This window comes from Triplophysa dalaica, chromosome 8 (genome assembly GCF_015846415.1).
Source record: "Triplophysa dalaica isolate WHDGS20190420 chromosome 8, ASM1584641v1, whole genome shotgun sequence".
Classification (NCBI taxonomy): domain Eukaryota; kingdom Metazoa; phylum Chordata; class Actinopteri; order Cypriniformes; family Nemacheilidae; genus Triplophysa; species Triplophysa dalaica.
Genome location: NC_079549.1, coordinates 25,108,290 through 25,135,789, shown reverse-complemented (window position 1 = coordinate 25,135,789; position 27,500 = coordinate 25,108,290). Strand labels below are relative to the sequence as shown.

The following is a 27,500-nucleotide window of genomic DNA, read 5'->3' as shown; positions in this document are numbered from 1 at the left end:
CAACTCATCTGCTCCAGCACAGAGGGTAACACACAGACACACACACACACACACACACAACTCATCTGCTCCAGCACAGAGGGTAACACACACACACACACAATTCATCTGCTCCAGCACAGCGTGTAACACACACACACACACACACACACATACACACACACAACTCATCTGCTCCAGCACAGAGGGTAACACACAGACACACACACACACACACAACTCATCTGCTCCAGCACAGAGGGTAACACACAGACACACACACACACACACACACACACACACAACTCATCTGCTCCAGCACAGAGGGTAACACACACACACACACACAATTCATCTGCTCCAGCACAGAGGGTAACACACACACACATACACACACACACATACACACACACAACTCATCTGCTCCAGCACAGAGGGTAACACACACATATACACACACAACTCATCTGCTCCAGCACAGAGGGTAACACACACATATACACACACAACTCATCTGCTCCAGCACAGAGGGTAACACACAGACACACACACACACACACAACTCATCTGCTCCAGCACAGAGGGTAACACATACATATACACACACAACTCATCTGCTCCAGCACAGAGGGTAACACACACATATACACACACAACTCATCTGCTCCAGCACAGAGGGTAACACGCAGACACACACACACACACACAATTCATCTGCTCCAGCACAGCGTGTAACACACAGACACACACACAACTCATCTGCTCCAGCACAGAGGGTAACACACACATACACACACACAACTCATCTGCTCCAGCACAGAGGGTAACACACAAACACACACACATACACACACAACTCATCTGCTCCAGCACAGAGGGTAACACACAGACACACACACATACACACACACAACTCATCTGCTCCAGCACAGAGGGTAACACACACACACACATATACACACACAACTCATCTGCTCCAGCACAGAGGGTAACACACACACACACACACAACTCATCTGCTCCAGCACAGAGGGTAACACACACACACACAACTCATCTGCTCCAGCACAGAGGGTAACAGACACACACACACATACACACACACAACTCATCTGCTCCAGCACAGAGGGTAACAAACACACACATATACACACACAACTCATCTGCTCCAGCACAGAGGATAACACACACACACATACACACACACACAACTCATCTGCTCCAGCACAGAGGGTAACACACACATATACAAACACAACTCATCTGCTCCAGCACAGAGGGTAACACACAAACACACATACACACACACACAACTCATCTGCTCCAGCACAGAGGGTAACACACACATATACAAACACAACTCATCTGCTCCAGCACAGAGGGTAACACACACACACACACATACACACACACACAACTCATCTGCTCCAGCACAGAGGGTAACACACACATAAACAAACACAACTCATCTGCTCCAGCACAGCGTATAACACACAGACACACACACATACACACACACAACTCATCTGCTCCAGCACAGAGGGTAACACACAGACACACACACATACACACACACAACTCATCTGCTCCAGCACAGAGGGTAACACACAGACACACACACATACACACACACAACTCATCTGCTCCAGCACAGAGGGTAACAAACACACACACACATACACACACACAACTCATCTGCTCCAGCACAGAGGGTAACACACAGACACACACACACACACACACACACACAACTCATCTGCTCCAGCACAGAGGGTAACACACAGACACACACATACACACACAACTCATCTGCTCCAGCACAGAGGGTAACACACACACACATACACACACACAACTCATCTGCTCCAGCACAGCGGGTAACACACACACAAACACACACACACACACACACAACTCATCTGCTCCAGCACAGAGGGTAACACACACACACACACACATACACACACACAACTCATCTGCTTCAGCACAGAGGGTAACACACAGACACACTCACATACACACACACAACTCATCGGGTCCAGCACAGAGGGTAACACACAGACACACACACACACACACAACTCATCTGCTCCAGCACAGAGGGTAACACACAGACACACACACACACACACACACACACAACTCATCTGCTTCAGCACAGAGGGTAACACACAGACACACACACATACACACACACAACTCATCTGCTCCAGCACAGAGGGTAACACACAGACACACACACATACACACACACAACTCATCTGCTCCAGCACAGAGGGTAACACACAGACACACACATACACATACACACACAACTCATCTGCTCCAGCACAGAGGGTAACACACACACACACACACATACACACACACAACTCATCTGCTCCAGCACAGCGGGTAACACACACACACACACACAACTCATCTGCTCCAGCACAGAGGGTAACACACACACAAACACACACATACACACACACAACTCATCTGCTCCAGCACAGAGGGTAACACACACACAAACACACACACACACACACACACAACTCATCTGCTCCAGCACAGAGGGTAACACACACACAAACACACACACACACACACACACACAATTCATCTGCTCCAGCACACCTGGTAAAAAACACAGATGTACAAACACAAATGTACACACGCACACACACAAAATCTCAGAGTGAATGAAGAGAGAAGAATGTTGTAGATTGGAAAGTGTTGTGTGTGTTCAGGGACGATGATGATGATGTCAGATGAGGAACAGACGAGTAATGAAGATGAGTCTGATGTGGATTTAGATGAAGATCGTCTGGAGCCTCGATCAGATGATGAGGACACGTAAGTGCTCTCTCTGTCTGTCTGTCTCTCTCTCTCTCTCTCTCTCTCTCTGTCTGTCTGTCTCTCTCTCTCTCTCTCTCTCTCTCTGTCTGTCTGTCTGTCTGTCTCTCTCTCTCTCTCTCTCTCTCTCTCTCTGTCTGTCTGTCTGTCTGTCTGTCTGTATCTCTCTCTCTCTCTCTCTCTCTCTCTCTCTCTCTCTCTCTCTCTCTCTGTCTGTCTGTCTGTCTGTCTGTCTGTCTCTCTCTCTCTCTCTCTCTCTCTCTCTCTCTCTCTCTCTGTCTCTCTCTCTCTCTCTCTCTCTCTGTCTGTCTGTCTGTCTGTCTGTCTGTCTCTCTCTCTCTCTCTCTGTCTGTCTGTCTGTCTGTATCTCTCTCTCTCTCTCTCTCTCTCTCTCTCTGTCTGTCTGTCTGTCTGTCTGTCTGTCTCTCTCTCTCTCTCTCTCTCTCACACTCTCTCTCACAAGATTCAAGATTCAAAGGAGCTTTATTGGCATGATAAAAGAAAATTTACATTGCCAAAGCACAAGATTAAATATAAACATGCAGAAATACAGATTAAGATCAAAAATAAGATAGAATAAAATTAAAAGTCTATAAGTAAAAATCTCTATATATATACATCTCAATATAAACAGAAAACGAGTTTTAATTAAAGTTCTCAATAAGGGTGACAGTGTCAGTTTGTGTGTGTTGTCCTGTCAGTGTTGTGTTGTGTTGTGCTGGTTGTTCTTTGGTCGTGGCAGGACTTGACATATCTTGCAGCAGGTTTGAGCTTCTTGACTTTTCTCCCAGTATGTATGAGATCTTGTCCTTTTGTTGAAACTGGTCAAAGTCTTTGTGTAAGTTTGTAAACTGGGGGAAGAATGTTTCTCTGATGTGTGTGTAGTTGGGACAGGAGAGGAGAAAGTGCAGCTCTGTTTCCACTTGATTGTGTGTGCAGTGTGGACACAGTCGCTCTTCTCTCGGTGTCCATGTGTGTCTGTGTCTGCCCGTCTCTACAGTGAGCTGGTGATCACTGAGTCTGTACATGCTCAACACTTTTCTTAGTTTAGGGTCTGATACGCTTGTGAGCTATTCTGACACTTTATATTCTCTCTTTAGTGACAGATAGCATTCCACTTTACTTTGCTGAGCTGTTGCTTCTGTCCAGTGTTTGAGATATTTCTCTTTTTGTCTTTTCATCATTTGGTTTAGTCTGGCTGGGGTTTGGGGTTGACTTGGGCATGTTTGGGGTTGTAGAGTTAGTTGTGAGATCAGTTGGATGAAGGGGTTTCTCTCTGGGCTCAGCTCTTGATGGCTTAAGGCTTTGTGATGGAGTGTGTCTGTGTCGCTGTTCTTAAGGTGTGTGTAGAATTTTAAAGCTCTTTTTTGTATTTTAATGATTAGAGGATACAGTCCTAATTCTGCTCTGCAGGCGTTGTTTGGAGTTTTTCTCTGTACCCGTAGAATGTTTTTACACATTTCTGTTTGCAGAATCTCTATTGGGTGTTTGTCCCATCTGCTGAACTCTTGGTTGGCGAGAGGACCCCAAACCTCACTTCCATACAGCGCCATTGGTTCTATTATTGATTGTATCTCTCTCTGTCTATGTCTCTCTCTCTCTGTCTCTCCTTCTGTGTGAGTAACAGGTGTGTATGTCTGCAGGATCTTTGAGGATTCAGAAGATGAGTTGAGACAGCAGGTGTCAGACTCCATGAGGAACCTCCTCGCCACACACCAGCTGGAGAACCAGCAACTCAGAACAGACTCCAGAGATTTACAGAATCCAGCGGACACACCTGACGACACCTGATGTTATGAGAGAAATATCTCTCAAAATGATGTAATTTGAGTTGTGTTAGTGGTGTAAGGTGTTTCATGTCCTGGACTGAGATGAACATCAATAATCCCTCTCTTATTTACTAGATCAATGTAAACATTTATTCATGAATCACATAAAACATTGCAGCAATTCTAGTGAAATGACAATTTATTTTTAAATGTCTTGATAGAGAAATAAGGTAAAAAGAATCTACATTCCAGCCGTGTCAATCAAACATTCTGACCAATCAGATAGAGTGACACATGAATCACTCAACAGTGTTTGACATTTATAACACAAACACGTGTGTAAATGAAAGAAGAATTCTTTATCTTTATCTGATTCTTCTGAATGAGATAGTTCTCCTTTCTGCGCTTATGAAGTGTTCATCTATAGTCTGAATGTTGTTGTGATGATGTCAGGAGTGATGATGAAGATGTGTGTTGTGTGTCCTGTGACAGGCAGGTGAACAGCAGTAGAACATGATGGGTACAAACTGAAGTCCAAACATGTGATGAACACACTTGATCAGTTTGAGACCCGCACCGTACATCAGTCCTGTACAACAGTCACATGTGTCCGCACTGAAAATAACAAACACACACAGTCACAATGGGCAAACATGTGACACAGTCTGACCTGTAATAAGTGTATGTGTGTGTGTGTGTGTGTGCGCGCGCATGCATGTTTGTGTGTGTGCGTACATGTTTGTGTGTGTGTTTACCTGTGAAGTGAGCGCCGTGCGGCATCAGGCAGACTGTTCCAGTGTTGTGGTGTGTGTGTTTGTGCCAGTGTGTGTGTAGCGGTGTGTAAGAGAGACTGTGGTGTGTTGCGGCTGTTCTCTGTCCACAGGAGGGGGTGTGTGTAGTTTGCTGTCAGTCTCACTTCACACACTGATGACGACACACTGAGCAGACCCGCAGGAAGAGCCGCTAACTGATTCCCTTCAACATTCAGATACTTCAAACATCTGAGTATACACACAACAACAACATACACACAACACAACCTAATGAAACACAAACACTGCATCACGTGTGGTGTGTGTGTATGTGATCATGACTGAACGCATGTTTCATGTGGATTTAAAGCTGCACCTGAGATTCCTGATGTCATTACTGAGAGATCTGATGAGATTATACGACACATCCACATACTGCAAACACACCAGAGAGTACAGCCTACACACACACAAACACACACACACACATGTGTACATTTCACCAGCCACAGATTTCTTTGAGGATAGAAAAGTTAATATAAACATGTTTATATTGCTGTAATGTGAAAATAAAAGTTGAATCATTTGAGTATTTAGTTAGTGTGTGTTGTTGTTGTTGTTGTGTACTCACTGTTTAGGTAGATGTGTGATCTTACAGAATGATATGATGAGCGTGTGGAGTTTGTGGAGTTTGTTGATCTCAGGAGGAATCTCTTCTATTGGATTATCTCTCAAGTTTAACACCTGCAGTCGAGTGCAGTCACACACCTGACACAAACACAAACATTACACTAACACACACACACAAGCACACTCATTTATGTCATGAATGATGTCATGAATGTGAAGTACCTCATGAGGAACACGTGTGAGGTCATTAAAAGAGGCGTTGAGAGACTGTAGACAGTGAGCCAGTGATGTCACATCAGGAAGATGAGAAATAAAATGAGCCTGCAAACACACACAAACACACACACAACACACAAGTCTGGTTTATTATCTCTGTGGGGACTGTAAACTTAGCTGTAGTGTTGCAGCAGGTTTGCCAGTAACTTACTGTAGATTGAGATATTTTTATTTTATTACTGTTGAGTTAAATATTCCTTTAACCAAAACTAAAATGAGCAGTAGAGACTGACATTACAGCAACACATTCTTCCTCAGCACTCTTGTCTTGTTTTTTCCTAAACATATTTGAAACTTCTTAAATTACAACACATTTACATAACAAGAAAAGTGAGCTAAGATAAAAAGTTGTGTTTCATGTAAGAAAAAAGAAAAAATAGAAAAGTTTATGTTAAACAAAGTTGTAAATTAAATCTACAGTAAGTTACAGGCACACCTGCTGCAAAGTTTAACACTGTATATTTTATGCCCTAATCCTAAAGATCATAGAAAACTTTTTGCATTATTCGATTGAAAAAGATATATTGTTCTGTACGATCTATAAGCTTTTGTGCCTGTGGGACCTCAATATTTGTTCCACAGTGACACAAGTCCCTATGAGGTGGTGTGCACTCCCCTACAGGATATGACCACAAAGAGCACACTCACAAACAGACAACACAACACGCACACAGACTGTTCACATCCTTCAAGTTAAGAGTCAAACCGAAGAAGGCAAACGGAGGAAGTTTATCTGCTGTTCTTCCTCTTTTACTGACTGTGTTTCATTTCCTCAGAACAAAAGTGTCATTGTGTTGAAAAGCTTCATGAGGCACAACACAACCTCTACACAACATCACTATAGAAGGACTGATTGAGAAGATTGTGTTTGATAAGATCAGACTGATGTGATGTAAGATTTTAAACACACGCTGCGTTCCACATCCACACAACCCTTCTCTTCATCTCTCTCACACACACACATGTTGGGTTCCCGTGTTTTATGGGGACATTCCATAAACGCAATGGTGTTTATACTGCACTTTAAACTGTATATCATATTCCCTAACCCACCCCTTAAACCTAACGATCATACAAAACGTGCTGCTCATTTTCGAAAAAGTGAATTAATATTTAACTTATAATAAAATAAACAATTATATGATTTATAAGCTTGTCACCTTGAAGCTCAGGTTCAGTCCTCCTCGTGTGAGACAGTCGAGAAGAGCCAGCTCAGACGCACTGATGACATCACACTCCTCTCTGGGCCGGAACGGAGAGCGTGAGCGACGGGATCCCTGGAAGTGTTTACTGGTCACACAGTTCAGAAGTTGATGAGCTTTGATAAACACACACAGAGAGTGAGACGCTATCTTCACCGCTGCTGCTCAGACATGGAGAGATGAGACAGTCTCACGTGTGTGGCGGGGGGGTTGTGTGTGTGTGTCACTCTCTCTCTCTGGTGACCCCCACAGCTCCTCCACTGACTCACACACTTCTGTTGTGTTCCCACAATTCCTTGCTCGCGCCTCCAGCTGAATGATGGCTGTTAACTCTGAGAAGAGACAGATTCAGATGAACGAACACTCAGAGACGTCCTGAGAATGTGTGTGTGTGTGTGTGTTACCACAGATGATATGTGTGTGAGGGATCCTGCGTTTGACGTGTGTCAGTCCCTCACAGCTCACAATCTGATTGGTTACTTCATGCCGAGCCCCTCTGTGCAGCTCTGATAGAAACAAATCCAGCAGTTTCTTGTAGTTGCAGGTGGACAGAACAGCGTTCCTGAGCTCTGTCAGAGAGCTGCGTGCTGATTGGCTCATCTGCAGGAAGTCATTGAGGCAGAAGAGAGGCGGCGGTCTGGACAGATGTGGGACTGTGGATGCCGTGCGCTGAGCGTGTGAAGGGAAACCTCTGGTGATTCTGGCCGGTGTCGTGGGTCCTGATGACGTCGGGCCAAATCCACACGCACGAGGCTTTTCTGCAAACACACAGATGACATCATCATCAGCATCATCCAATCCCTGTCCAGGAGGGTCAATGTCATGCTGACCTTTCACAACACATCTGACAGTGGATTTCAAGTGTTAAATCAGGGGTGTGAGAGGCCCGCGGCTCGAGTCAAGCACACCTGATTCAGCTCATCAAGATCTTCAGGATTACTAGAAACTTCTAACAGGTGTAGTTAGGACACCTGTGCTTGAAATAAAACTGCTTATTGAATTTGTGTAGCTGCTTTAGAACAGTATGTGCTGTAAAAACACACAAATGAGATGTGACTGGTGTGTGTGTTTGATTCCAGCTGAACTCTGATTGTTTAAGAGACATGTATTCAGAGTCATCAGTCACTAACCGTTACGTTTTCAGATAAAAAGACTTGATTAACTTCTGAACATCCATTCATTATGTGTGTACAAAAATGTTTAATTGTTCTTGTGTTTTTCACATGTATTTGAGAGATGACAGGGTTTTACTACAGTGAGCACTTGAAACATGGTATTTGTAGTAAAACTGTCGTTGGGCTGATGAAGGACTCATCTCCATTCCCCACTAACATTAGGGGTTCGGTTTGGGCAGCAGTTTCAAAATATGCACAAAATAAACGGATATCTATCAAACATCAGCTTAAAAACAAACCTGTTTTCAAGCGTTTACATGCATAGTAATAAAATGGCAACTCATAAAACCGCGTTAACATGGAAGTTTGAGACTGTTTGATTGTGTGCAGTGACGTCTCCGTCAATAGTCTGTTTAGTCATGAAAAATGCAGCGGGAAAACGGTCAGAAGCTGTATTTTTATACCTCTTCTCATGTCCGCAGTACATGCACATGCAACAATAGTTCTTCATTTTAACGTTTCTACATCAACTGCATGATTCTAAAGAGGACTTTTATGGGTTATTTTACAATAACTTCCATTTGAGACTTTTACTATTGCGCTGTCAGACATGCACACATGAACAAAGCTGAGAGAAAACCGGAAAAGGTGTTTACATGCATCAAGAAATCAGAGTAATTTACAAAAAACTACCTCGGACGAGCGGGTTTTGTTTATGCCGTTTTTGAGTTTACACGTTATCAGTTTATTAAGCATAATCAGAGTAAGACTGTGCATGTAAACGCACTCAATGAGGGAAGTTGTAATCTGGCGGGGAGTCCTAATTCGGCAACACTGGCGCTTCTTGTAGGCAGAGCAGGCCGTGAGGGCCTCAGGCTTGTAGACGGGGCCTCCAGAACTGTGACGTGTCACCAACTTCGACGACAGAACATCAAACCACTGCTGCAGTGTTTCGAAAGCATAAGTCTACTTGAGTCTTTACTGTGCGCAGCTGTCCTCACAAGTCGCGCGACGCACGTCCTTGTGTATCTCTTTTACAGTCTTTGACAAAATATTATTATTTTACGTGTTTTAAAACGCCAGTTCTCATACACCACAAGGCTACAAGCAAATTATCCACCGTGTCTTTTCGGCGCATCTTATATCCTGTGAATGAAATAGAAGTTAATGTCAAAAACACATGAAAACAGTCCGTTGTGTCTTAACGAAAGTAAACTTTATCGCGTCCTGATCACACTGTCTGTTCTAAGACAACCGACTGCATCACATTATCCCTTATAGACTTAAACCTGCTGCTGATTTTGTCGTCCATGTTAATGAAACAACAAAACCATGAACTGCTCTTGACTAAAGAAGTAAGACCCCACTGAACCTCATAGAAATACCAAATGGTGAAATAAGATTGAATGAGGCCCTACTAAATATTCTCTCATTATTTCTTTCTTTTGAAGTGGAACACAGTATCTCTCTCTCTCTACACTTGTCCATAAAAAGAATAAACACTTTATCTGCAGCTGACTGATTTTAAGTCAATAAAATGGAGTTTATTTCCACATTTTAAAGAGATACAGTAAGTTAAACTCGTCCAAAAGAGAGCAATTTCAAATTGAAACGGACTTTTTATAAACATCATTAACTTGTCACATTTTTACAGTGTAATAAAATACTTTACTTATTCCAAAAGCTGGAGGGGATGTGGGTGCTGTGAGGGGCTTCCAAAATAAAGAAGCGACCTGACCTGTGTTCTGAGGCGCGCGCGTGATCTGAGGAGGAGGGCGTGGTCTTCTCCACAGCATCACGTGCGCTGATTCTTTCTGATTATTATTGATCATCTGTTTATAGAAACAAAAGTCATTCAACAACAGACAGAGAGAGTAATATCACATCTGTTGTAGCGAAAATAACGTAATAAATAAACATATGTAAATATCAAATGTATTCAACTTTACAATATAGATCGTAAACTATTTTATCTTATTGAGATTTTCGCATAACAGATCGTTCATTTTGTTGATGTTTGAATTCAGCGTCAAATCAAGAATTCACGATATCTGGTCATTTCCACAGACTTTCATGCGAGATAATGAAGAGAAATAACTTGAAACTCACTGTTGTCCAAACGAGTCGCTGTGAATCTGGAGTCCCTAGCAACCGTCCTAACAACCGCCTGTCAAACTCACGACGCGCCTGCAGAGGAGCGCCTGCTCAGTGACGTCACCGAGCTCGTGTCGACTTCATGCGGCGTTGCGCAGACATCAAAGTATCGCGAGACAGACAGTCAGAAAGTTGAGCAACAGTGTAATAATAATCAGTTATTTGTGTGTCACAACACCGTCTGTCATTCCTCCCAACACACACTTCCGTTCACTGTGGTTTTATTATAGTAAAAGTGTGGTAAGGAATAAAAAACATGTGTTGGTGGATTAATGATCATTTAGGGTTAGATAACCTCCTGGTTGAACTCTTGTAGTTAAAGCATGCATAAGTTTTGTAAGAGCGGTGATCATTGGTGATGTGAAATGTTTCACTGGTTGATTCTTACATTATTTTGTCATATTTCCTGATGGTGTGTCTGAGGTTCTCAATCATTTAAGGGGATTAAACCTCAGAATGGTGAAATGTAAATGTGGTCAGGTGCAGTGAGAATGTGAAAGGTTTCTGATGGTAAAGCAGATTACCTTATAAAGACATGGCCTTTGTGTGTTCCTGTTTCACATGTTCTGTGGGTCGCTTCCTTCCTCTCACATTTGAATAGACAGACGCTGCTCAACCTCTCAACACTGACAGTCAGCCTCAAGTCGCCCGTCCACAGGTATGAGACAACCGTCCACATCATCCTCTGTCTCTCTCTCTCTCTCTCTCTCTCTCTCTCTCTCTCTCTCTCTCTGTGTTTGTTTGTGAATGACTGATGTGTGTAAAGTGCTGTGAGCTCTGACATTTACAGTCTTATGGTTTCTGTGCAAAAGCTTGATGGTGCTGTGATGAAAGTGAAACACGAGGTGAACACATGAGTTCAATGTAAGAAGCAGAAAGAAAGACAGAACATGTTCTTTGGTGATGGAAGCTGTGGATCTTCATGTGTTGTTTGTGTATGTGTGCAGTATGAAGGTTGTGCAGGTTGATGGGATGGATTTATAAACGTGCAGCTTCTCTCTCATGTTAATGCAAGCCTTCAGAAATCTCTGTGATAAGTGCGATCAGAGTTTCTTCATGATGTGTGTGTTGTCTGAGATTCAAGCTCATGATGATGATGTTGTGCAGGAGAGCATTTAAATAGAGCGATGGCTTCTTCTTCAGTTTAGCAGAAGTCAATTTCAGCTGAAACAGGAAGCTGCGGTCGCTCGAGCTGCAACTTACAGAAACTCATCTAAATACTTTCCAGAAGAATCTCTAGCAGATTATCATCTTCATCATCAGCATGATCTCTGAATGTTGTTTCACACCTCTGTGATGTGCTTTAACGTGTGAATGTATTTCATCCTGCTGGTTTCCTGTCAAACTATAAAAGCGGAAAACTGAAGTTTGTGCTGCTGTGATGAAAGAGGAAGATTACAGCATGTGATGGGACATGTGAAAAGCAGCCATTTTAAAAAACGAAACAAAGGTCGAACACCAAAAGAGAACAAATCAAAACCTTTAATGAAACATGTGATTTATCACACGGCTGATCTGTGTCATGAATGCAAATGAAAATCACAGTCTTACTGATGCAGGTGATATTTGTATGAGAAATACATTGAGATGAAATGTGTACAGATTTACTGTCAAAGGTCACATTTAAACATTCATGTAGTGCTTTTTCTAGACATTTAAGATTCAAAGTGTTTATTATCATGTGCACTGCGAGGAAAACATTTGAATGAATGGAGCACTCATATAACACTTTATTGTGTTTCCCTGTGACATTCAATTCTTTCTTTGCCAAAGTGAACAAGTGCAACACACACAAACTCACACACAAATATAATCAATAAAACTAAAAGTGTGCTGAATATAGATATGTGAAAATAGAAACGTACATATCGTCCATCTATATGTGCAAATGTACAGACTTCTGTTGAAAGCAGCAGGACAGTAGAATGTGCAGGTTGAGTGTAACTTCATGATAATAACATTAAATGTGAGATTATCAGATAATAATAAATGAGAATAACAGCAGCAGTAACACAGACAGATATGCATTCAGTGATAATAATAGTGACAGCTTTAAACATGAACAAATGTGAAGATGAAACAATTTAGTGAGAAAAGTTCTCTATTTATTCCTTAAAGAAAACAAAGACAATTTACATGTGTTTCATTATTGAAAACAATTTGACAAATTTGAGTTAACACTATTTTTTCACATAAAGAATGACCTCACGTTATATGATTGATCAAATTACTGAACTATGAAATATATTTACCGCAATATTTAGCGTTCTAGAATTGACTAAAAACTGTTTTTATGGAATAAACTGCATTGGTGATGGAAAACTCTTTTCATTATATATCACATGAGAGATGGTGACATCATGAAGAAAAGTTCTGCTGATTCTGAATATATTCTTAAATGTCAGGCACATCATCATTGTTTCCTCATGTCTGCACAGCTGCTTTGCAACTGTTCCAAGACTGTAAAAATACTTGATTTGATTTGGATGTCTTCACGTTTGAATCTATAACTTGATAAAGTGATCTTGTGAAGTATCAGGTATTAGTTATTAGATGATGTGAGTTTTGATGAATTATGATCAGTTTGTTCGTTTGTGGAAGTCTTCAGTTTGTTTCATCTGTAAGCACGATGTGTTTCTAAAATCACTCAAAGTCTCTTTCCTATATTTTCTGTCTTCACATCACATCACATAATCCTTGACTGTGAACTTTCTTTGAAGACGTGTTGTGTTGATGTGTTGTTGTTGTTGTGACAGGTAATCTATATTGTGATCGTGTAAAATGGCGGCCACATCACACATCTCACCGGAGGAGATTGAGGAATTGAGAGAAGCGTTCAGTAAAGTGGGTGAGTCAGACGCACACTGAGGTTGCTCTCGCTGGACGTGGTGATGATGTCAGACTGATGTTTGATCTCTCTTTAGATGTGGACGCTAACGGTTACATCAGCACAGATGAGCTGAATGCCTTGTTTAAGGAAGCAAACTTGCCGCTGCCAGGTTACCGTGTGCGTGAGATCATAAAGGAGCTCAGCGCTACCATGGACCTGAATCAGGACGGAAAGATCACCTTTGATGAGTTCGCCAAAGTAAGACAAATCTCTCATTATTACATCTTTCAAAAGCTTTACATCAGTGTCCTGAAGTTGTGTGTGTGTGTGTCAGGTGGTCCATGATCTGAAGGGCTCACAGGTTGCAAAGACCTTCCGGAAAGCAATTAATAAGAAGGAGGGCATCTATTCTGTCGCTGGAACATCAGAACAATCTGGAACCCAACACTCGTATTCTGGTGTGACTAAACACAAACACAAACTACTGATAATGTGCGATGACACATATAACTCTCTCTCTCTTTGTGTGTGTGTAGAGGAGGAGAAGGTGGCCTTCGTGAACTGGATCAATAAAGCTCTGGAGAAAGATGTGGACTGTCAGCATGTCATTCCCATGGACCCGAGCTCTAATGATCTGTTCGCAGCGGTGGGAGACGGGATTGTTCTCTGGTACACACAACACTGATGAAACATCTCTCGACATCTACACTCTAAGCTGAAGTGTAGAAGAGTTTTCTTGTTAGTCAGCGATGAGGCTTGAAGAGCGTGATGCTGAGCTCAGAATGAGTTTGATTTCTTCTTCTTCTGCAGTAAAATGATCAACCTCTCTGTCCCTGATACCATTGACGAGCGAACCATCAATAAGAAGAAACTCACACCTTTCACCATCCAGGTACACACTAAACTCTCCCGCTCACTGATTGGCTGGTTGGATTCATGTAGTGATCACATGACGTGATGTTCTTGTGTGAATGTGCAGGAGAATCTGAACTTGGCCTTAAATTCAGCCTCTGCCATTGGCTGTCATGTGGTGAACATTGGAGCAGAGGACCTGAAAGAGGGCAGACAGCATTTAGTGCTGGGACTCCTGTGGCAGGTCATCAAGATCGGACTGTTCGCTGACATTGAGATCAGCAGGAATGAAGGTACAAAACACACAACACAAGTGATGTGTTGTGTTGCGTTGTTTGTTTGTAGATTCATAATGTGTGTTCGTAGACTCACTCGTTGTGTTGTGTGTGTTGTGCGTTTGCAGCTCTGATTGCGTTACTCAGGGACGGAGAGAGTTTGGAGGATCTGATGAAACTTTCTCCTGAGGAGCTTCTTCTGCGCTGGGTGAATTATCACCTGGAGGATGCCGGATGCCCCAAAATCAACAACTTCAGCTCAGACATTAAGGTGAACACACTGTGAATAAACAGAGGAGAGACAACACTTGTGTCGTGTACACACAATACACATGTCATGTCATTCTCTTGTTATCACACAGGACTCCAAAGCATACTACAACATCCTGAATCAGGTGGCACCTAAAGGAGATGAGGAGGGAATCCCGGCCATTCCCATTGACATGACAGGAATACGAGTGAGGATCTTACTCAACTCACTCTCAACTCCACTTCAGCTTCTCATCTTTAACAAATCACTTTTTCCAGTGTATGTAAACTTGGTGATATGAAAGAATTCTTTATCAGCACATGGTGTTTTCTACAGGAAAAAGATGACGTCAAGCGAGCCGAGTGTATGCTGGAGCAGGCCGATCGACTCGGCTGTCGACAGTTCGTCACGGCCACAGATGTGGTCCGCGGAAATCCTAAACTCAATCTGGCCTATGTTGCCAATCTGTTCAACAAATTTCCCGCGCTGAAGAAACCAGAGAACCAAGACATCGACTGGAGCTCCATCGAGGGTCTGTCCATCTGTGACTTTCTCATTAGACACAAACATCATTAATGAGATCTCAATCATGTCTGGTGTTCCACCAGTAGTCTCATGTTCAACACTGCTCTCCAATTTCAACATGAACAACTGATCTGATTTGTGATGTGTCAGTTGTGTTCTCAGAGTTTATTAATAATATCATTTAGATTTGCTGTTTGATCTGATCTATGTTCAGAATAATCCATCTGAAATAACATCGGAATGTGATTAAGAACGACACAGTCGCCCTTCAGTCAGTGAAGTGTTCAGTCAGTGAGATGTTCAGTCAGTGAGATGTTCAGTCAGTGAGATGTTCAGTCAGTGAGATGTACAGTCAGTGAGATGTTCAGTCAGTGAGATGTTCAGTCAGTGAGATGTTCAGTCAGTGAGATGTTCAGTCAGTGAGATGTTCAGTCACTGAGATGTTCAGTCAGTGAGATGTTCAGTCAGTGAGATGTTCAGTCAGTGAGATGTTCAGTCAGTGAGATATACAGTCAGTGAGATGTTCAGTCAGTGAGATGTTCAGTCAGTGAGATGTTCAGTCAGTGAGATGTTCAGTCAGTGAGATGTTCAGTCAGTGAGATGTTCAGTCACTGAGATGTTCAGTCAGTGAGATGTTCAGTCAGTGAGATGTTCAGTCAGTGAGATGTTCAGTCAGTGAGATGTACAGTCAGTGAGATGTTCAGTCAGTGAGATGTTCAGTCAGTGAGATGTTCAGTCAGTGAGATGTTCAGTCAGTGAGATGTTCAGTCAGTGAGATGTTCAGTCAGTGAGATGTTCAGTCAGTGAGATGTTCAGTCAGTGAGATGTTCAGTCAGTGAGATGTTCAGTCAGTGAGATGTTCAGTCAGTGAGATGTTCAGTCAGTGAGATGTTCAGTCAGTGAGATGTTCAGTCAGTGAGATGTTCAGTCAGTGAGATGTTCAGTCAGTGAGATGTTCAGTCAGTGAGATGTTCAGTCAGTGAGATGTTCAGTCAGTGAGATGTTCAGTCAGTGATGTTCAGTCAGTGAGATGTTCAGTCAGTGAGATGTTCAGTCAGTGAGATGTTCAGTCAGTGAGATGTTCAGTCAGTGAGATGTTCAGTCAGTGAGATGTTCAGTCAGTGAGATGTTCAGTCAGTGAGATGTTCAGTCAGTGAGATGTTCAGTCAGTGAGATGTTCAGTCAGTGAGATGTTCAGTCAGTGAGATGTTCAGTCAGTGAGATGTTCAGTCAGTGAGATGTTCAGTCAGTGAGATGTTCAGTCAGTGAGATGTTCAGTCAGTGAGATGTTCAGTCAGTGAGATGTTCAGTCAGTGAGATGTTCAGTCAGTGAGATGTTCAGTCAGTGAGATGTTCAGTCAGTGAGATGTTCAGTCAGTGAGATGTTCAGTCAGTGAGATGTTCAGTCAGTGAGATGTTCAGTCAGTGAGATGTTCAGTCAGTGAGATGTTCAGTCAGTGAGATGTTCAGTCAGTGAGATGTTCAGTCAGTGAGATGTTCAGTCAGTGAGATGTTCAGTCAGTGAGATGTTCAGTCAGTGAGATGTTCAGTCAGTGAGATGTTCAGTCAGTGAGATGTTCAGTCAGTGAGATGTTCAGTCAGTGAGATGTTCAGTCAGTGAGATGTTCAGTCAGTGAGATGTTCAGTCAGTGAGATGTTCAGTCAGTGAGATGTTCAGTCAGTGAGATGTTCAGTCAGTGAGATGTTCAGTCAGTGAGATGTTCAGTCAGTGAGATGTTCAGTCAGTGAGATGTTCAGTCAGTGAGATGTTCAGTCAGTGAGATGTTCAGTCAGTGAGATGTTCAGTCAGTGAGATGTTCAGTCAGTGAGATGTTCAGTCAGTGAGGTGAGATGTTCAGTCAGTGAGATGTTCAGTCAGTGAGGTGAGATGTTCAGTCAGTGAGATGTTCAGTCAGTGAGATGTTCAGTCAGTGAGATGTTCAGTCAGTGAGATGTTCAGTCAGTGAGATGTTCAGTCAGTGAGATGTTCAGTCAGTGAGATGTTCAGTCAGTGAGATGTTCAGTCAGTGAGATGTTCAGTCAGTGAGATGTTCAGTCAGTGAGATGTTCAGTCACTGAGATGTTCAGTCAGTGAGATGTTCAGTCAGTGAGATGTTCAGTCAGTGAGATGTTCAGTCAGTGAGATGTTCAGTCAGTGAGATGTTCAGTCAGTGAGATGTTCAGTCAGTGAGATGTTCAGTCAGTGAGATGTTCAGTCAGTGAGATGTTCAGTCAGTGAGATGTTCAGTCAGTGAGATGTTCAGTCAGTGAGATGTTCAGTTGTGTTTGTGATTGACAGTGATGTGTACAGATGTAATGTGTTGTGTGATGTTCATACGCTTCTGGTTGTGTTCAGGGGAGACCCGAGAGGAGCGGACCTTCAGAAACTGGATGAACTCACTGGGTGTAAACCCTCGTGTAAATCATCTCTATTTGTGAGTGCATGTCTCCTTCTTCTTCATCTTTCAACTTAAAGTCATCTTTACTCATTAAACTCTTTTTTTAGGGATCTGGCAGATGCTCTGGTTATCTTCCAGCTTTATGAGAAGATCAAAGTTCCTGTGGACTGGGAGAGAGTTAACAAACCACCGTACCCTAAACTGGGCAGCAACATGAAAAAGGTACGACAACACCTTCCATTAAAGCAGAATTTCAATCAAAATAATTAGCAGTTTCGTCTAATTCTCCTCTAAACATTAACACAAAGTACACCGTTATATTCGTGAGGTGGAGGATGAAAGCCATTCTTGTTCAAAGTGAAGTTTGTGTGACTGATGTCATTGCAGCTGGAGAACTGTAACTACGCCGTTGAGTTGGGAAAGAAAGAGGCCAAATTCTCTCTGGTGGGAATAGCCGGACAGGACCTGAATGAAGGCAATCGAACCCTGACCCTTGCCCTCCTCTGGCAGCTCATGAGGAGGTAAAACACAACACAACTCCACCATCACTTGCTTAACAGTCTTCTGTTGAATTAAGTGTACTACACAGACAGCATGAAGATGAGTGAATATATAATGTTCATATGATGAAGTGATAGAAACATAACCAACTTTCAGCTCATGAACTGTGTCTGTCTCTCACAGAAAAGACATTGATTCAACTGTGCTACTTATAAACTAAAAACATACTTTCAGTCGTCGATATACGTTTCAGAAACACATTTGATGGACATCAGCATTAAACAGTTCAGACCAAATATAACATCAAATAAATTAAACCGAAGCTGATCTTTTATAAGCACACTGATTATGTGCGTCTTCAAGTATACTTGTGTAGGTTGATTTCGAGGATAAAATCATCAGTGTTGGGTGTCACTAGTTACTAAGTGATTTAGTTACTGTAATTTAATAACTTTCCACCTGAAAAAGTAAAGTAAGGGATTACTCTTATTTGGTCTGTTATTTGACTACAGTACTTCTGATGTAATTCAACTAAATACTGCGTAATATATGTGTGTGTAATATATGTGTGTGTAATATATGTGTGTGTAATATATGTGTGTGTAATATATGTGTGTGTAATATATGTGTGTGTAATATATGTGTGTGTAATATATGTGTGTGTAATATATGTGTGTGCAATAGTGGAATTGACATCAAAATTCAAAGTCTAACTTTATAATCTGTGCTTTAATGTGTAATTCTCACATTTGTGATTACTAATAATACTTTATGTAGTTTTAAAGTGAATTAAAAGAGCCGTTTCATGTCTATCCTTGAATCACTTAACTCATCAAGGTTGATGTAGGATATAGAAAGTCATTAGTAATAAGTCATTAAACACTTTTTCAGAGGAACTTGCCCACTGAAAATCCCATCATAATATTCATGGAGATGCAGTGTAAAGACTAGTAAACTTAAATGGTGTGAGTGTACACTTGACTAGAGGTGTTTGTGGTGATGTTTGTCTGCAGGTACACTCTGAATATTCTTGAAGATCTGGGTGATGGACAGAAGGTGAATGATGACACTATTGTCAGATGGGTGAACGACACACTCACACAAGCAGAAAAGAAACCCATCAGTGGCTTTAAAGTGAGTAAACAACATCTGATGTGCCGCTGACACACATTCACTTCACTCCCTCACTTACTCTTCACTTTTTCAGGACGGATCTATTAGCAGCAGCATGCCAGTACTGGACCTGATTGATGCCATCCAGCCTGGATCCATCCGTTATGATCTGATCAAGGCATCAGACTTAACAGACGATGAGAAACTCAATAATGCCAAGTATGAAGAACACAAAGCTTTCTTACATTGTAGTCATTGAACTCTCTCCTCAGATCAAAACAAGATTCACATTCACAGCACCAAGAGGATTTCTTTATGTCTGACTCATCTGTGTTTGGTCTTTCTGTAGGTACGCCATCTCAATGGCGAGGAAGATCGGCGCACGCGTGTACGCTCTTCCAGAAGATCTGGTGGAGGTGAAGCCGAAGATGGTGATGACGGTGTTTGCGTGTCTCATGGCCCGAGGGATGAGAAGAATCTAAACATCATGGTTTCTTTGCCAATATAATGATGATGCTTGTTTGTTTAACTGGTACTCAGCGTTTCACCGAAAACAAAAAATCTGAATAAACAAGTGTTTGTAATCCTCAGGCTTGTATAAGACATGATGAAGATATCTTTAGTGAATATTAAAGTGTTTTTCTGCTCTCTCGCTCTCTCTCTCCCTCTCTCAGTGACAGTATTTCTCATGTCTTCAGTTGGATTTGCTCTTCTGTATGTTCATGACACTCAGGCTACACATAACAAAAGCTAAAGCAGCAATAAAGCAAAATAAAATAAAATGTAGTTTTTCTTCTAAAGGTGTCTTCACCACCAATCTTAATTGTTTTTAGATCAAAACACAGAAATGCACAAATATTAAGATATGAAGGCCATGTTGTCAATCATAAATCCACTGTCTTTACCAGATGAGCCCTGTTTCATTTCATATTATTATGGCAGTTATTGTTCATATATTCATCTCAAGGACTCCTGCAGCGTCAGTTCATTTCAGCAACAACAATTAGGCTGTTTATGTTGCTTATCAAGTAAATGTATCTCAATTGAAGAATGTTTAGATTTTGTACTGGGAAACTGGGAAACTAAAAAACAGAGTAAGAGTTTTTTTTCCCGGGTAAAGATATCAATTAAAACCTTTAACTGAACAAAAAAAAAACAAAAAAAGAATCCGTTTTTTTAAAGGAGTAGTTCACTTTCAAAATAAACTGTTCTGCGATGCTCGTTCATGAGTTCACAAAATACATAATTATGCTGAAAACGTTCAACTTGTAAAATCTTGGAATGTTTTCATCAAAAGCGTTAATTTCTTTTCCAGAAAAGTGATAAGTGCTGTTTTAATAAAGCGAAACTGAACATCTGAAATCATGAGACACGTCAAGAACGCAATGTTTGAGGTCCATCACTTTATTAACAGAACATTACAGCAACTTCAAACAAACAAATGTTGAGAATCTTTTCACAGGTACAAAAGAAATTGAGTCTGAGCTCATGTCTAACAGAAGAATGAAGAAGAATCTAAGATGAGAATGAACAGATGAAAACCTTAAAGAGTGAATCCATGTGTTTTCAGACAGATGTCCGTGTCACACACGAGAGAATCAAGCTCAGTGTTCCTACAGTCTGTGTTGAGTTCAGTGAGTCACTTGACTGTCTTGCTCTCAGCGGGCGTCTCTCCGTTATCAAGAGTCTTGAGGAGACGGAAGAGACCAGCAGCTTCACGAATGCGACTGAACTCAATGCAGAAAGCCTGAACCTCGATGAACAGATCCTGAACATTAATGATCTTATTCCTGATGAGAGACTGAAGAAACACACACACCAGACGCACCAAACGATTCTGAGAGACAGAGAGAAAGAGCCAGTCAGGGGATAACAAGACGACCGTGTGTCCAAAACCACACATATATATATAAAAACATAACTGATGAACACGCGCTCGACATCACTGAATACATGTGAAGAAAGAGCCGCTCATAAATCAAGTCAACATACTGTGTTTAGTGTCATTTTCTACAGCGTGTGTACCTGCATGTATTTGTCTTTAATCTGTTCACATGTGGAGATGCAGTTGGAGATGTACAGATGAATAAATTCAGGAGGAAGATCCACAGCTGTTGTTAATCTATAGCAAACAAACATGAATACAATACAAACACTTCATATAACTCAATCTGGTGATGTAATTCTGATGTCGTACCTGTTGACCACCTCCATAGAGTGCAGAGACATGTCCATGTTGACCAGAACGGAGAAATATTCTGTGATCTGACTGGAGGACATGAGCTTCAGCAGCATCTCGATGGCCACGAGAGGATTATTCTCCACCAGGTCTGGCAGTTTGGCTGGTGTCAGTCCGATGTGATAAACCAGCTTTGGGTCTTTCTCCAACTCACCCAGCAGCTGTTGAGAGAAACAACAGTGAGAGCTCATTTAACCTCTCACGTGAAAATCCATATAGATAAGGCACTATTATATCATATGGCAGTTATGATGTCTTGCCTTGTGACATCACATTCATTACAGTTCATTTCTCCGCATTCATTGTTTTGACAGAGAACTCTTCTTTATCCTTTTTAAATCCTGCTCATTATTTTTGTGACTGTGATAGACTATCAAGTGTTGATGATGATATCTAGTTTTCTTCATTATAATATTGAGCATCAGTACTACTTTGGGGTAGAATATGAGCTGGACATTGATTGACTTGAGATTGGGGTTAAAAAAGATTAGAACTGAGCTGGTGTTGTGATTGCGGTGTGGTCATGTGACCTGAGTCTGCTGTGCGGCTGATAAAGGGCTCTTGAAGGCTTTGGCCATGACACGCTTTATTTCCACTCCGGTGCCGTTGCGCACACACATGGAGCGGTCCCACTGAACCCGATGGTCCGGTTCACACGGGTTGAGCCAGGCCAGCTCGTCCTCACACACCAGCAGAGGCGGAGCGGGACGGATGAACTCCGGACGAAAGTGACCTGAGACACACACACGGGGGCTTTCAGAGCAGAACAACGCCACGAAACAAAGCAGACATGATTCAAATCAACAACTGCACTAACTCTCAAGAGGAGGGCGTGGCCCTGTCACCAGCGACTCTGTGATTTGATTGGCCACTGAGCTGTCAAAGCCGGAGTTGGAGGAGTCTGGGTCAGGATCGCTAAGCAGGCTGGGAAAACTGGCTTTACTCTGAGTGGGCAGTTCAGACTGACGCTCTGAACGAAAAGAGAGAAAGTATCTGTCAACGTGACGTTTGATTTTTAAACATGCACGACATGCATTCAGTGACTGATGTATCTGCAGCCACAGATAATGATGGGAAATGTATGGCTATCATCACCACTCTTACTTAACACAACACAAACTATCATGAAGAACACAGATGTGCCTCCTCAAATTCTCTCATGAATACGATGATGATTTTGATGAAAATACCGGCGAGAGCCAGCTGGAGTCCACTGATGTCGACGGGCTGCGGCGTGGAGCCCACGTCCATGCTGGACACCTGCCTGGGGGTCTTCTTGAAGAGCTCTCTCGGCGGGGCGAGCATCAGCTGTGACAGAAAGAACTTCTCAGGCAGCGTGATGGGCGGAAGAAAACCTGCAAACATTCAGAATGTGTGATCTTAAGATACACCTCATGCACGCGTGTGTTCTGGTACCTGAGAGGTTGTCATGTGTGGTCAGGTGCGTGTACCTGAGAGCGGGTTCTCTGGCTCCTCTTCGGCGGGCGACGGGTTCAGCAGGTGTGCGAACACAGCGGCGAAGGGGTTTGCGGCCAGCGGCTCGGTGCGGTACATCTCCCACAGCAGATAGAGCGCCGTGAGCCGCTGAGGAGCGCTGGGCAGGAGGTCGGGCTGCTGCAGCAACATCACCAGAACTGAACCCACCCGGAAGTGCTCGGCTTTACCGAAACAGTGATGGAAGGCGGTGGAGAGCTGCTCGAAGCTGTTACTGCAGGCATCTTCAGACATGATGCCCAGCAGGTTAGACAGCTCCTTAGGAGCCAGAGTCATGATTCCTCAGTCAGACTGGACCACTACACTAGAAAACAGAATAACACTGGAGATCAGAACACTGGATTAGAATTACACTGGAGATCAGAAAACTGTATTCGAATAAACACTGGAGATCAGAACACTGTATTCGAATAAACACTGGAGATCAGAACACTGTATTAGAATAAACACTGTAGATCAGAACACTGTATTAGAATAAACACTGGAGATCAGAACACTATATTAGAATAAACACTGTAGATCAGAACACTGTATTAGAATAAACACTGTAGATCAGAACACTGTATTAGAATAAACACTGGAGATCAGAACACTGTATTAGAATAAACACTGTAGATCAGAACACTGTATTAGAATAAACACTGGAGATCAGAACACTGGATTAGAATTACACTGGAGATCAGAAAACTGTATTCGAATAAACACTGGAGATCAGAACACTGGATTAGAATTACACTGGAGATCAGAAAACTGTATTCGAATAAACACTGGAGATCAGAACACTGTATTCGAATAAACACTGGAGATCAGAACACTGTATTAGAATAAACACTGTAGATCAGAACACTGTATTAGAATAAACACTGTAGATCAGAACACTGTATTAGAATAAACACTGGAGATCAGAACACTATATTAGAATAAACACTGTAGATCAGAACACTGTATTAGAATAAACACTGTAGATCAGAACACTGTATTAGAATAAACACTGTAGATCAGAACACTATATTAAAATAAACACTGGAGATCAGAACACTGTATTAGAATAAACACTGGAGATCAGAACACTGTATTAGAATAAACACTGTAGATCAGAACACTGTATTAGAATAAACACTGTAGATCAGAACACTGTATTAGAATAAACACTGTAGATCAGAACACTCTATTAAAATAAACACTGGAGATCAGAACACTGTATTAGAATAAACACTGGAGATCAGAACACTGTATTAGAATAAACACTGGAGATCAGAACACTGTATTAGAATAAACACTGGAGATCAGAACACTGTATTAGAATAAACACTGTAGATCAGAACACTGTATTAGAATAAACACTGTAGATCACAACACTGTATTAGAATAAACACTGTAGATCAGAACACTGTATTAGAATAAACACTGGAGATCAGAACACTATATTAGAATAAACACTGTAGATCAGAACACTGTATTAGAATAAACACTGTAGATCAGAACACTGTATTAGAATAAACACTGGAGATCAGAACACTAGAGAACAGATTAACACTGGATATCAGAACACTCTATTAGAATAAACACTGGAGATCAGAACACTATATTAGAATAAACACTGGAGATCAGAACACTGTATTAGAATAAACACTGTAGATCAGAACACTGTATTAGAATAAACACTGGAGATCAGAACACTGTATTAGAATAAACACTGGAGATCAGAACACTGTATTAGAATAAACACAAATATTGAAATGACAATTCAAAACAATTACGCGCTCAAGCTCACAGTACGCCACAAGACACAGTTTAGCTCCAAAAGTTTTTAAACGTGTCAAATCCTAGAGCCTACTGCACCTTTAGCATGAATAAACCCTTTGAAGCGAACATAAATGCTGTATAGGAAGGAATGATTAGTAAGTTTAGACTCACAGTGTGTATGTGTAACATTTACCTCATTAGAGTTCATCTATTTAACAAACACAGACGCGTTAACGCGCCATCATTTCCGGCACTGACGCGCCGCTTCTCTGCGATATCACACGCGCTTATGATTTGGTAATTTAATTCTTTCTGCTGTAATATCTGAATCTTCCGTTCAAAACTGTCGCGTCCAAGTGCTTCCCGTGTACACTTCCTCCGCAACACTTCCGGTGCGTCGAATGGACTTTTTGGATTTGTAGTTCGAAACAAAACCAACCACTACAGAAACTCCTTAACTTCTATACTCACAGATAAATCACCGTGTCGTAAATTAAAGCTAGTTTCCCACATAAAAATCATATCATTTAACATTGCATTTATTACATTTGCTTTATTTTAAACAAAATACGGAGAGGTCGCGGGACCCGGAAGTGAATCCCTTTATGCTTTGAATCTTACCCACAATCCATCGCACCTTCCTTTCCCTTACTGATCTAACAGAGTGAGTACCAGACTTGCAAATATCAGTTATGAATCTTCAATCATCAACGCGATTATTCACTTAAAATGATGTTTAATGTCACACATGAGTGTAGGGATATGTAACCGATTATTCGGATGCTTTTTGACGCGTCTGTGATGCTGATGTGAAGTTAGTTTAAGCGTCTCAGTGGTCGCGTCTTACGAGTTGAGACGAATTCAGGGGAACGAGAAAATCGGTCAATCACACGACTTAACTCGTAAGGCTCCTTGTGAAATATAGAACTTAGAAATAGAGTATTATGTGTTCTAAACTGTTGACGATGTGTGTTGTGTCGACACTGAGCCGGAACGTCTCATCTTGAAGCTTTTCTGAATAACACGCAAATCACGAGCTGTTCGTGTCATATATTAGGAGAGACGCGTTAAAGGATGTGTTCTGTCGTGAGTTTGTGGGCAGTTGGTGATGTTGTGTGTGACTGATGCTGGACAGTGAGATCTTCAGGTGAACTCATACCTGTGTGTGTGTGTGTGGACTGTGTTTTTATATGTTAGTGGGGACCTAACACTGACGCACATCAACTGGACTCGTGTCTCTGTGGGACATAAATTGAGGTCCCTACAAGCACAAAAGCTTATAAGTTGTACAGAAAGATCATTTTAGAAAATCTAAAAATGCAATGTTTTACGATCTTTAGGTTTAGGAGATATAATGTACAGAATACAACTCATTACACTATTGTTCCCACGGAGATGATAAACAAGACGTGTGTGTGTGTGTGTGCAGATGGCTCCTCTGAAGAAGGGTGAGAAGAAGAAGGGTCGTTCGGCCATCAATGAGGTGGTGACACGCGAGTACACCATCAACATCCACAAACGCATCCATGGCATGTGAGTTCATCTCGTTCCTGAGATCCTAAACTTCTCTTCTGTTCACTGTGTGTTAGAAACGTCACACAGAGTCGCTGATGTTTGTGTGTTTTTGTGGCTGAGGGATATGTAAATGAATGTGTTGTGGTGCAGGTCTTTCAAGAGGAGAGCTCCTCGTGCACTGAAGGAGATCCGTAAGTTTGCCGTAAAGGAGATGGGAACACCAGACGTCCGCATCGATACTCGTCTCAACAAGGCTGTGTGGGCTAAAGGCATCAGGTGAGGAGTGTGTTTGTGTCTTTTGATAGCGATGGGCTTCTGTGCTCTTTCCTCAGTCTTGAATGCATGTTGCGTGTTTTTTTAGGAACGTGCCGTACCGCATGCGTGTGCGTCTCTCCAGGAAACGTAATGAAGATGAAGATTCCCCAAACAAGCTGTACACACTGGTCACATACGTCCCTGTCACCACGTACAAAGGTCAGATTTATCATTCTATCACCTCGCTTCACTGAACTCATGAGGATCTTATAAACGCCAGTGTACTTCATTTTCTGTTGTGAAGAGTTTATTATAGATTGTGTCTTGGCTATCAATTCAAACTTTCTCTCTCTCTGCAGGTCTTCAGACTGTAAATGTGGATGAAAATTAAGTTTCTCATGGCCATTGAAATAAAAACATAAAAGGAATTTCGTTGTGCATTGATTTATTTGAGAATTGTACATGTGTAATAAAACACAACACCCATCACTGTATTGACATGTTGTGAGTAAACAGGTGTACAGAATAAAACATCATGTGAAAGTGTCTTCAGAATCACACTGATCATTTGACGAAAGGTTTTTATGTAAACTCGCTGATGTTAAATATATTCTTAAAGTTCCACAGTCACTTTAGAATGAAGCAGACATGAAATCACAGTATGATGATCAGGACGACATTCTTTTCAACAAATGATTTCATTGGTGTGAGGAAACCTTGACACAGAAAGACGAAGGCTGTAGAGTTTCATTGACTTGTTGGTGATTTAAGACTGCAGTTCACATCACAAT

At 41.8% G+C, this 27,500-nt stretch overlaps 6 protein-coding genes across 26 annotated transcripts in view; 3 read left to right on the top strand and 3 right to left on the bottom strand.

Annotated features, from left to right (window-relative positions):
- The window catches only part of LOC130427155 (serine/threonine-protein kinase Nek5), a 45,137-nt gene extending 40,516 nt beyond the window's left edge, over positions 1-4,621 (top strand). For 16 of the 17 annotated variants that reach the window (XM_056754232.1, XM_056754230.1, XM_056754236.1 and 13 more), the window contains 2 exons: positions 2,712-2,817; positions 4,461-4,621. In XM_056754232.1, coding sequence (XP_056610210.1) covers positions 2,712-2,817; positions 4,461-4,608 — 254 coding nt within the window. In that variant the 3' untranslated portion in view covers positions 4,609-4,621. Of the gene's footprint in view, positions 1-2,711; positions 2,818-4,460 lie in introns of those variants that run through there. The other variant, XM_056754243.1, reaches the window with a different exon arrangement.
- A 414-nt stretch (positions 4,622-5,035) lies between these two features.
- On the bottom strand, positions 5,036-10,838 carry LOC130427158 (leucine-rich repeat-containing protein 63). Of its 5 annotated transcripts, XM_056754247.1 has the most exons (11): positions 10,671-10,836; positions 10,300-10,393; positions 9,349-9,707; positions 7,851-8,204; positions 7,641-7,778; positions 7,405-7,562; positions 6,191-6,289; positions 5,970-6,106; positions 5,715-5,798; positions 5,342-5,587; positions 5,036-5,201 (listed from the first exon to the last, which is right to left on the bottom strand). In XM_056754247.1, exons 4-11 carry the CDS (start codon positions 8,044-8,046, stop codon positions 5,036-5,038), a joined length of 1,224 nt encoding a protein of 407 aa, XP_056610225.1. In that variant the 5' UTR covers positions 8,047-8,204; positions 9,349-9,707; positions 10,300-10,393; positions 10,671-10,836. The 5 variants fall into 5 exon arrangements, with proteins under 5 accessions (XP_056610225.1, XP_056610223.1, XP_056610224.1 ...); XM_056754245.1 differs by lacking the exon at positions 9,349-9,707 and having other exon boundaries at positions 10,234-10,393; positions 10,671-10,838; XM_056754246.1 differs by lacking the exon at positions 9,349-9,707 and having other exon boundaries at positions 10,671-10,838.
- A 478-nt stretch (positions 10,839-11,316) lies between these two features.
- lcp1 (lymphocyte cytosolic protein 1 (L-plastin)) lies at positions 11,317-20,108 on the top strand. Its single transcript, XM_056754244.1, has 16 exons — positions 11,317-11,373; positions 13,472-13,563; positions 13,640-13,803; positions 13,880-14,003; positions 14,082-14,214; positions 14,356-14,437; positions 14,525-14,690; positions 14,801-14,943; positions 15,035-15,130; positions 15,259-15,454; positions 17,804-17,882; positions 17,954-18,068; positions 18,234-18,367; positions 19,361-19,481; positions 19,555-19,679; positions 19,810-20,108. Exons 2-16 carry the CDS (start codon positions 13,497-13,499, stop codon positions 19,940-19,942), a joined length of 1,878 nt encoding a protein of 625 aa, XP_056610222.1. The 5' UTR covers positions 11,317-11,373; positions 13,472-13,496; the 3' UTR covers positions 19,943-20,108.
- A 735-nt stretch (positions 20,109-20,843) lies between these two features.
- Positions 20,844-25,330, bottom strand: cnot11 (CCR4-NOT transcription complex, subunit 11). The gene is made up of 8 exons (XM_056754203.1): positions 25,133-25,330; positions 23,151-23,497; positions 22,890-23,054; positions 22,517-22,669; positions 22,230-22,432; positions 21,658-21,860; positions 21,486-21,582; positions 20,844-21,297 (listed from the first exon to the last, which is right to left on the bottom strand). The coding sequence occupies exons 2-8, from the start codon at positions 23,467-23,469 to the stop codon at positions 21,100-21,102; spliced, it is 1,338 nt and encodes a 445-aa protein (XP_056610181.1). The 5' UTR covers positions 23,470-23,497; positions 25,133-25,330; the 3' UTR covers positions 20,844-21,099.
- A 254-nt stretch (positions 25,331-25,584) lies between these two features.
- Positions 25,585-27,137, top strand: rpl31 (ribosomal protein L31). Its single transcript, XM_056754207.1, has 5 exons — positions 25,585-25,603; positions 26,369-26,472; positions 26,605-26,730; positions 26,816-26,928; positions 27,069-27,137. Exons 2-5 carry the CDS (start codon positions 26,369-26,371, stop codon positions 27,098-27,100), a joined length of 375 nt encoding a protein of 124 aa, XP_056610185.1. The 5' UTR covers positions 25,585-25,603; the 3' UTR covers positions 27,101-27,137.
- The window catches only part of LOC130427140 (TBC1 domain family member 8), an 11,928-nt gene continuing 11,565 nt past the window's right edge, over positions 27,138-27,500 (bottom strand). The window contains exon 20 of the mRNA XM_056754202.1: positions 27,138-27,500. This exon is cut by the window's right edge and continues 1,065 nt beyond it. The gene's annotated coding sequence lies outside the window, so the exon portion shown is untranslated.

Bases quoted from the DNA above. Each gene is read 5' to 3' on its own strand.
- LOC130427158 (XM_056754245.1), bottom strand. From the start codon at position 10,393: ATGATCAATAATAATCAGAAAGAATCAGCGCACGTGATGCTGTGGAGA. The intron at 7,779-7,850 runs GTAACACACACA...GTCTCTTCTCAG, and splicing joins TCACACACATATCATCTGTG to AGTTAACAGCCATCATTCAG. The intron at 6,290-7,404 runs GTGACAAGCTTA...GTGTGTTTGCAG, and splicing joins GACTGAACCTGAGCTTCAAG to GCTCATTTTATTTCTCATCT.
- lcp1 (XM_056754244.1), top strand. From the start codon at position 13,497: ATGGCGGCCACATCACACATCTCACCGGAGGAGATTGAGGAATTGAGA. The intron at 14,004-14,081 runs GTGTGACTAAAC...GTGTGTGTGTAG, and splicing joins AACCCAACACTCGTATTCTG to AGGAGGAGAAGGTGGCCTTC. The intron at 14,944-15,034 runs GTGAACACACTG...GTTATCACACAG, and splicing joins ACTTCAGCTCAGACATTAAG to GACTCCAAAGCATACTACAA.
- cnot11 (XM_056754203.1), bottom strand. From the start codon at position 23,469: ATGACTCTGGCTCCTAAGGAGCTGTCTAACCTGCTGGGCATCATGTCT. The intron at 22,670-22,889 runs GTATTTTCATCA...CTTTTCGTTCAG, and splicing joins ACTCCAGCTGGCTCTCGCCG to AGCGTCAGTCTGAACTGCCC. The intron at 21,298-21,485 runs GTACACACGCTG...TCTGTCTCTCAG, and splicing joins TTAAAGACAAATACATGCAG to AATCGTTTGGTGCGTCTGGT.
- rpl31 (XM_056754207.1), top strand. From the start codon at position 26,369: ATGGCTCCTCTGAAGAAGGGTGAGAAGAAGAAGGGTCGTTCGGCCATC. The intron at 26,473-26,604 runs GTGAGTTCATCT...GTTGTGGTGCAG, and splicing joins CACAAACGCATCCATGGCAT to GTCTTTCAAGAGGAGAGCTC. The intron at 26,731-26,815 runs GTGAGGAGTGTG...GTGTTTTTTTAG, and splicing joins GTGTGGGCTAAAGGCATCAG to GAACGTGCCGTACCGCATGC.